At 38.7% G+C, this 10,000-nt stretch overlaps 1 protein-coding gene across 4 annotated transcripts in view; it reads left to right on the top strand.

Annotated features, from left to right (window-relative positions):
• The window catches only part of LOC106872276 (probable serine/threonine-protein kinase ifkA), a 47,456-nt gene extending 41,710 nt beyond the window's left edge, over window positions 1–5,746 (top strand). For all 4 annotated transcript variants that reach the window (XM_052977342.1, XM_052977340.1, XM_052977341.1 and 1 more), the window contains exon 2: window positions 3,051–5,746. In XM_052977342.1, coding sequence (XP_052833302.1) covers window positions 3,779–5,551 — 1,773 coding nt within the window. In that variant the 5' untranslated portion in view covers window positions 3,051–3,778 and the 3' untranslated portion in view covers window positions 5,552–5,746. The remainder of the gene's footprint in view (window positions 1–3,050) is intronic.
• The last annotated feature ends 4,254 nt before the right edge of the window (window positions 5,747–10,000 follow it).

The raw sequence follows: 10,000 nt of genomic DNA, 5'->3' as shown, positions 1-10,000 counted from the left end.
ATGGTCTCGGTCATGCAAGCTCCATTTAGCGGGCACAAGTCTTAATCTCTGCTAGAACAGCCAGCTTCATGTTGTTGCTTTTTTTGTGTTGTGTGTAATTATATTTTTAAAATTTGTGGTTGAACTAAAACTAAGTTTTAGGTTTTGCCTATCGAAGAGCTTCCTGTATTTGTTTTCTTGGGAAGTGTCGAAGTGATAAGAAATATATACTAATCTTAAAGGTCACTTCAGAAGATTAAGCAGTTGTGAACCAGATAATTTTCCTATTCCCGTTGTTTTCTTTTCTTTATTTCTGGACGAATACCAGGTACATAAGTTATTTACTCTCTAAAGCCACAATCTTTAAGAACTTTATTATATATTGGGGCAACATTATTATTATATCAGAGGAGAGGCTAGAAATTCTCCTAATATTTTTAACTATATTCTTAAACACTATGGAGGGTAGGCACGAACCTACATTAATATAACTAACTCTATTGTTATGCTTTCTATAGAGTTTGTAAATATTCTTATTTAAATCTAAAGATACATCTAGGAATTTGACAACCATCAGGATGGTATCGTTATGCTAAGATCGAACCTGCTTTTTGTATTATGTCCATGTACAAGCCATTCATATGTCTTGACATTTCTTGTATATTTTTTGTATTTATTCCCCCCCCCCCACTTTCTCAAGTATGTGACTATATACATGTGTAGTATTTGTATGTATAAGCATATATTAAATGTGTACGTGTGTGCATGTGTATATATGTGTACAAATGAATGTATGTATATATATATATATATATATATATATATATATATACGAGTGTAAGACTGTATCTGTTGTATAAGAATGACTGTGGAGGTCGGGATGACTCCATTATATTGGTCCCTGAAGGGATGAAAGGCAGTCAACCTTGGCAGAATTTGAACTCGGAACATAAAGACGGATGAAATGGCCACTGGGCATTTTGACTGGTGTGCTAATGATTCTGCCAGTTCACCTTTCTTCAATTCTTTTATACACTTCAACTCTAAGGTTGTGGCCATGCTGGAGTGGTAAGATTTCAATAAATGTAACAACCTGTAAACTCCCATTAATCAAAAACCTAAAACTTTTATTATTCTCTGACAAAACGAATAATGGGTGAAGATATAAACCCATCCCTGGCAGATTTAAATTGATGGCTGTTTGGACAACATCTAATAAAACTGATTGGTAGCTATTATTGGAATTCAATTTTTTTTTCTTCAATTGGGGAAAAAAAAAATCTTCATGGCATTATCTCATTTATTAAAACTCAACTCAACCAATCAATATTCTACTTTTGATCTGTACCATTATCGATACCCTGCTGCTGATAATCTATTGTGTGCTCTCTCATTGTCTTAAAAATAGTCTGAACATGTATTGGTTGTTTTTTATTGTTGTCACTGTTTGTGTCTTTGCCTAGGACTTCCATCAACTGTTGACATCAATAGTTACACAAGCGCACACACAGATATATATATATATAAGTAATTAGTTAATTAATTATCTGTAAGGTTATTATGAATCGGGGACACCAAGTTAGGGTTGAGATTAGTATATCCGTGTATATGGACATTCACTCATATATCACTGTACATGTAGACATGTTCTAATGCTTACAATTACAGACACACAGACAAATCAATATACAGAGTTGTACGAGAGATATACACATGCATCCGAGATGCAATCTCATAAGCCATTGTGAGTTCTGGTAAAGTAGAGAAACACAATTAGGCTTGATGATGGTCAGAGTTCAAATTTATGGAAAGACAAAGACAGGTGTAGGAACAACAAGCAAGTATTTCACTGAAATAGTATATCCTTACGAGAGTGAGACAGGCTTTTTCATCTAGCCAGTCATGCTACTTCAGGCTGATGACGAGCAAAGACTCAGAAACATGTCTCTGAATGCAGGCTAGGCTGGGTGGAGGAGTTTGGCTCCCCCTCATAAGGATAAGGGCACAGGAAATGTGTCAAGGCCTAATAGGAAGTGGTCTGGCTTCCTAGGGCTAAACAGCAGTAGTGTATTCCCTTATTGGGACTGTCACGTTAAGTTGGCAGTATACAACTACTTATATGTATATATGTATATATGTATATATCTGCAGTCAGTCTTTGTAACTGTTCATGGCTTTGGCACGATAAGTTTTCTCCGACCTGCTTGTTTATTAACTTGAGTTAGCCATTCATTTATTATGATCCTCTTGGTCACTTGCCAGTTGGTTCAGCTTCAAGAATCCATTTTGCGATTATTTCCTGCAACATTCCAATCCCATGTCCACAGTACTGGAGTTGTGACCCCTCAGCGCAGAGAAATAACTGCTCCCGCTAGACATACACCCTGATCTTTGAGCTGGGTATCCTGCCACATGATGTTACTCCGGAGATCCTTTGAGGGGAACCCCATTTCAGAAACAACCATCATTAAACATTCCTATTGGATTCCCAAAGACAACCAACAAAGACATTTTGATATCATCCAACCATCTCGTTCTTGGTTTACCCCTCAGCCTTCTGCTGATTGGCTTGGCTTGAAGAATCTGTCTTGTGACGTCCTAGTCACACATCTGCAATACCAGGGCTGTGACCTCTCAGTGCAGAGAAGTGGCTCAATCTGGACAGACTCGCTGATCTCTGAGCTACACACCCTGGAGATCCGTCAGACAAACCCCATTTGTGCCACTTGTATTTCTGATTCTTCTGTTTTGGTCTTTACCCAACATTCTTGACCATAAGTCAGGATAGGCTCAAAAACCAAATTGAAGGCAGCGAGTTCCGCTTTCTTCTTTTTGCCAACTTCTCCTTTTCTTAAACTCGAATGCTGGCATTGGTGCATCCCTGTACCAGTTCCTGCAACACAAGCATCCAATTCGGCTGCCCGTTTGCCAGAATTTATGCATCGGTGGGGGTGATGCGACTAATCAACTTTTTCTTAATTACAGCTATATTTTCATTTTCTTTTACAAATCTTTATTATTATTATTATTAATTGTTATTATTTTAAATTTTGTCCCTTTGTGTTTTTTAGGTTGAGAAAATGAAGAATATGGAGTTTGGCAAAGTTCCACATCTACGTGTGGCTGACCAGTTGAAGTGTTCCACAAGGCACCAACAAAAACAGCAGAATTTGGAAGACCGATGACCGACCACTTGTCCACCCTCAACTCCTGACATAAATTAGTGCTTATTAATAATAATAATAATAATATTACTTGAGTGCTGCCCTGAAGGGTCCAGGCTAAAGAAATTGATCCTTGATCTTCATTCATTCCTACTTTGTCACTACCCCCATCACTTTTTTCACCACCACCATCACAAACAGAAAAGTACTCAGAGTACAACCCAACACCTTGAGAGGAAACTACCCCCACCTTCAAAAACTAGTTGACCCTTCCCATATTTGCTTACATCTTTTCTAATACCCCTTCTTCAATTTTCTTCACTTCACTCAATCGCTTTCTTTCCCTCTCACCAACATTCCCTTTCTCAGGTTTTTAACCCCTCTAAAATAGCCCCCTTATGTTTGTCTCTCCCCCAAAACACAATCCCTCACACCACTACACTCCCAGTCTGTCTTGACCCCTTGAAATTGTCAATCCCTCTTGAGACCCCTTAAAATACCCACTTCACTCTACATGTCTGACTCTCTCTCTTCCTGACCCCCCTCCACTGGTCTTGCTTGACCCATTCAAATTCCAACTGCATGTCTGCCGTATATTTTTTTTCCTCCCCTCCCTGACGAACCACACAACAAATATGTTGTCACGGTTACAGCGGACGAAAGGATATTTCTTTGCCATTTGTCTTCTTCTCAGTGTCATTGTCTGCATCTTTTCTTGGCAGCTGTTTCGACAGACGCCACACCAACCGATACGAGAAGGGGACCGTCTTGGTACGGTTGACCGGCTCTCTAAATCGGACACCCTTAACATCCCATTGACTTCCTTAGAGAATTACCTGCGCATCGTACACAACAAGACCCAACGAACTATCATGCGGAACCTGGCTCACCAGCATCAGGATGCTATCCTAGCCAAAGACGCTCACAAGACAAAAACCAACACCAAATTGAAAGAACACATAGAATCGGTGTCGAGTGCCGAGTCTGGCAGTAACAGTGAGAACAAACAGGGAAGCCTGCTCAAAAATAAATTAATACATCATCTAAATAAGTATTCTAACACACATGTTAATACTAGCAATCACAACAATACCAACAACAACAACAACAACAACAGTATTGATACAAAACATGTTAAATCTATTGACAAGAGTTCAAACTCCAGTTCTGTTGTCGGCAATAAGTACAAGGACAATGCTAACAACAAACTTCAGTTTCTTCCAAAGCAATCCAACAATTTAGGTTCATCAAACAACAATTACAGAAATAATAACAACGACAGCAGCTCTTTGCTAGTTTCGGCGGAGAAATTCCGACAGTCTTTGAATAATTTGAAAAGCTTGAAACAGAAACTAAATTCCCCGAGCGTTTCGTCGAAACCCTCACAACAACAAAATCCTAACCGATTGTCGGGTGTGTTCGTCGAAGACATTCACAATTTCCATGCACCAGTGGAGCGTAAAAAAGCTCTCGCCAGCCGGAATAATCTCGAGGATGCTTTATCGAGGGCAGCGATGGATCCTCCTGATCACATTTTAACGGGTAAGTTATGTCAAGACTGTTTGTCGTCAGGCTTCCAGTACGACCTGAACGTCGAGGACATTTGCCACACAGACGTGCGGCTGGTGATTCTTGTGGAGTCTCCACCAAGTAATCAGGAGTCTCGCAACGCCATTCGCAAGACATGGGGTGCCATCAGTCAAGTAAGCTCCAGCAATGTGCGAGTGGTGTTTTTGCTGGGTAAAAGCAACAACCCACACGAAAATACACTGGCAGAACATGAATATTGGTTAAACCAAGACATTGTACAAATTGATTTTGTTGATGCATACGCAAACCTCACGTACAAAACCCTGTCTGGCCTCCACTGGGTCAACACGTTCTGCTCAAATGCTAAATACGTCATGAAAACAGATGACGACATGTATGTGAACACGCCGCTCATCACAAAGATGTTACTAGCATCTCCGAAATCGAGGTTCCTCGGTGGTTATTGTTGGGGTGTGTCCACCCCACATCGGGACAGTAGCTCAAAGTGGTATGTCCCCTACGAGATGTACCCGAGTGCCACGTTCCCACCAATGTGCTCAGGCACCGGCTACATAATGAGTCAGGACCTTGTTAAGAATATCATCAACATGTCACTGGTAATTGGTTTCTTTTACTTGGAAGATGTCTATGTCGCCCTCTGCCTGGAAAAATTTAACATCTACCCGGTGAACATTCAGGGTTTCAGCAACATGCTGGTACCCTTCGACAGCTGTCTCTTCCGAAATTATGTGCTCACCTCACATGGACACACCCCCTACGACCTACAGACAGAATGGTCACAGGTGTTATCCTGCTACCCCAAAGACCTTACTCCTCACCAACTTTTTATGCCTATCCCCTACCCTGAAGTGGATTAAAAGGCGGGGGAAGGGAACAGCAAAGACACAAATAAATCATACAACAACACGTACAACAACAAAATTCAGTTTTCTGAGGATTCTCTTTAAATGTGTAAAAAAAAAAAACAAGAAACAAAGAAGGAAAAAGGAAAGCACACAGGTGTGTGCGTGTTTGTGTGTATAAGTAAATGTATAAATGTGTTTATAAAAACACACCAGTGTATGTATTGTGTATATATAACAAAAATACGTGTAAGTATATTAATGCCATAAGAATTTTGAAATCTCAAGAGAATGTGAAATAATTTTTCTTTGGAGCATTGAGTCTTGAAGCACATAGAGCTATATATAACAGCATGTAAATACTGTGTTAAAATTCTCTTCGGATTGGAAAAAAAAGGAAGGCTGTCTCTGAAGTAGATACCCACAGCCCTTGTAAACATGACTGGCAATCTACCATGGGCGGCCTTTGACTTTTCTATTTAAAGAGTTTTTTTTAACCCAATATTTATTATTTATAACTTTATCCACTTCAAGATTCATTGTTCTGAAAGGGATCATGTGTGTATGTGTGTGTGTGTGTGTTATGAGAGAAAAACATGAAGCATGAATTTGGTGTTCTTTTATTTCATCGGTTACACGTTTCTGTGTGAAACGATTGATGATGGAAAAATTATAAATGCAGTTTTAAATGTAATGGACAAAGAGCATTTAATTCATACTGATCACATTTTTGGACAGGGTCGACTGCAGAAACATGTGTAACAGATGAAATGAATGAATACCAAATTTATGTTTCATGATTTTGTTTGGTTTTTTTTCTCATAATTGGCGTGCTCATTGTATTGTATATATATAATCCACCTCTGCTGGTTGCAGAGAACCATATTGAATCACAAAGCAGCAAGAATTTCACATGGATACTCTCAAGAGCTGAAGCCAATACAGTAATTTTGCTGTACACATACCACATCCATTGCCACTTATCTAATGGCATAAAAGACACAAAGGTATGTTAGACACACAACAGCTTCAGCTTATGAGAGGCCCAGCTTCGCATAGAGGACCCAGGGAAATATTTTTGAGATTTTTTTTAGGTAAAAAGAATGTCTTCTATGCCATCAAGTCTGGTGTGTAAATAATGTGCATATATATATCATCATCATCATCTTTTAACGTCCGTGTTCCATGCTGGTATGGGTTGGACAGTTTGACAGGAGATGGCCAGCTGGAGTGGGATTGAACCCGGAACCATATATATATATATATATATAATGCATTGTTGTTGTCTTTTCAGGAATATGAAATTACTAGGAGTGGATTCCCAGTCCCTTTGCTCCCACGGAGGGACTGATGCAGCAGGGGTAAACCAACATATGCTGTCGGGCCGCGCTACTGATATTGAGGGTTGTGTTCTATGCCTTGACCCGAGCATAGAATGGGACTTGCCTCTTTGAGCTGGGAAATGAATGGAATGCTTGGTGTGTGTCTTGTTGTGGCCACCCCCTCCTAAAAAAATGGGGAATTGGCCTGGGTATATTAAAAATATTTAAAGAAATATATATAATGCATGATGATGTTTATATTTGTTTAGATATTCACATATTTTGCTTAGGTATTGTGAGACTAATAACCAGATGTAGAACTCAATACGTGTAGATTTCAGCTAAAACTTTGCTCTGAAACCTACGTATTCACACTCACAGCCACACACGTATGTGTGAGTGTGTACAACAATGGCCACTTCCTTGCAAGCCACTTAGTGCACCACATTGCCATTTTGGAAATGGAGTTCAGTGCAAAAATAAACAAAAAAAGGCTAAGTTTTCAAACAGAAGCCCAGATCTCGTTTTCATCTCTCATTATCCCTATCATTAATCTGAGATTTTTTTCTACATTTAAGACAGAATAAATTTCTCTCTAGGGAACAGAAGTGACCCACATTCTGAAAACAGCAATAGAAATTTGATACTAAACATATTAAGTTTTAATGTCTTGTTGAAAATTTTCAACATCAAACACAAAGTCCTGAAATAATTCTGTTGAAGAACAAAAATGAATTACATGAAAAGAGAAGAATTTTCTCTTTCATCAGAGAATTCTTCATTTTCTTCAAAATTCTTTCTACCACAAGGCACAGGGCCTGTAATTTGGTGAGGGGGTGGCTAGTGGATTACATCGACCCCTATGCTCAACCGGTACTTATTTTATCAACCCCAAAAAGATGAAAGGCAAAGTCGACCTCAGTGAAACTTGAACTCAGAACGGATGGATGAAAATGTCTCTAAGCATTTTGTCTGACATTAAGGATTCTGCCAGTTTGTTGCCTTAAACACATCTCTACATTTGGGCAGATGCACATCAGAAGCAGTTGGAAGGGTGTGGATGGAAGGAAATTTAGGCTATTATTTCTAGCATATAGAGTGACCACATCAAGGTCTCCTTCTCTCGTGTCTTCTGCTGATTATTTTTCTTCTTAACCCTTTTGTCACCTTATTTCTGTTGAGATGCTCTGTGTTTCTTTTCAATTATTTTAAATATAACAAAGAATTTAGTAAAATAACTTCGTTATCATTAAGCTAGTGTTAGGAACATAAATTGTGACTCAGGTTTGGTGGAAGATTTTAATTCAAAACTTATGAAAACAAGACCTTTGTACTACAGAGCCAGAGGGGGTTTCAGCCGGGTTGGTATCAAAAGGGTTAATAATAATAATAATAATAATGGTTTCAAATTTAGGCACAAAACCAGCAAGTTTGGTGGAGGGCTAAGTCGATTACATCAACCCCAGTATTCAATTGGTACTTATTTTATCAACCCCAAAACAATGAAAGGTAAAGTTGACACTGGCAGGATTTGAACTCAGAACATGGAGCATTTTGATTGGTGTGCTAAGGCTTTACCAGCTCCCTGCCTAGTAGTTGTAATCTCCTTTCTGCTACAGACACAAGGCCTGAAATTTGGAGGGAGGGAATGTTATGAGAGTACAACCGTCCAACCCATGCCAGCCTTGAAAGCTGATGTTAAACGATGATGAGGCCAAAGTATCGGGTGAATGGAGGGTGGAGAAACAAGGATACGAAAAGCTGTTCACACAAGCGAAGGTGCGGTCAACGGTGATTGGAGACAATTACGTAGAGGTCTGTCTATTAACGAATGAGGTAATTAAGCAACATGGTGAGGGTCTGTTAATGTCTTCTTTTTTTGTTTTTTTTTTAATTAAATTTGACTCTCTTCCAACATGGCAGACTGATGAACTGCTTGGCTCTCATTCATGGAAATTGACAATTAATTAGTAATTACCAGCTACATAATTAAATTAATGATTCATTATTCATGTACATAGATATATGTGCATATATAATAATTATAGCTGTATATACACAATGTCTGCCTCTATAGCAATATATACAAATATGTTTGAGGACACAATACATGTATGTATATATATATATATATAATTTTTTAATGCACCTTCATGGAAAGTGTGTGGGGGATGGGAGCATTTTTTTCTTTTAAAGACCAATTTTATGACACCCTCTTGCAGACTACCTTGTCGATAAATGACAGGGACCTCTTTGTGGCTAGCAACTTCAATGGGCATGTTGGATAGCATGCAGGGGTCTTCCATCGTGTACATGGAGGCTATGGTTTTGGTTTCCACAGTGAGGAGGGAACCAGGCTGCTGGAGTTCTACAATGCAAATATGATTTGTCTGAGAAGTATGAGTGTGTATATGTAGTGAAATCTATAAAAAGAGACCAGTGAAATCTTACCAGGAGGAGGAAATCTAATGTCTGATTTTTTTCACCAGAGAAACTAACGAGAGGCAAAAGATTTACATCCTCTTAGTTGGAAAAAAAAAATGAATGCAGCTGAAGGAGTGAAGGATCATGTGGTGTGTATATATATATATATATACACACATACTCTGTGTGTGAGTAATGAAATACTTTATCTTACAGAACCAGACCTAAAACAACAACCACAACCCCAAAAAACAAGATCCTGTTTCCTTTTCTGTTTTATTAAATGTTTTCCTTGAATTTTATTAGCAAATTAACACAATTGGCAAAGCATGTGACCAAAATATTTACAACACTAAATATTCTAAGTTCAAATTACACCAGAACCGTTTTAATAACCATGTTCCTTCGAGTGTTACTGCTTTTTCCTGCATGCATGACAAATTTTTCAGACAAAAATTTGCCGCCTAAAAAAAGGTAGGTCGACTTCTACACCAAGACAAGTTTGGCAGACGAGAAAAATTCCATGAGAAATGCAGCAGGATTTGAGAAAATGGTGGACGATCTTTGAATGTCTACACTATATACTATACTCTTCACTCTTTTACTTGTTTCAGTCATTTGACTGTGGCCATGCTGGAGCACCACCTTTTAGTCGAGCAAATCGACCCCAGGACTTATTCTTTGTAAGCCTAGTACTTATTCTATCGGTCTCTTTTTG

The sequence above is a fragment of the Octopus bimaculoides genome, chromosome 28 (genome assembly GCF_001194135.2).
Source record: "Octopus bimaculoides isolate UCB-OBI-ISO-001 chromosome 28, ASM119413v2, whole genome shotgun sequence".
NCBI classification, from domain to species: Eukaryota; Metazoa; Mollusca; class Cephalopoda; order Octopoda; family Octopodidae; genus Octopus; species Octopus bimaculoides.
The sequence above is the reverse complement of the archived record's forward strand: the minus strand, read 5'-3'. Positions and strand labels throughout refer to the sequence as shown.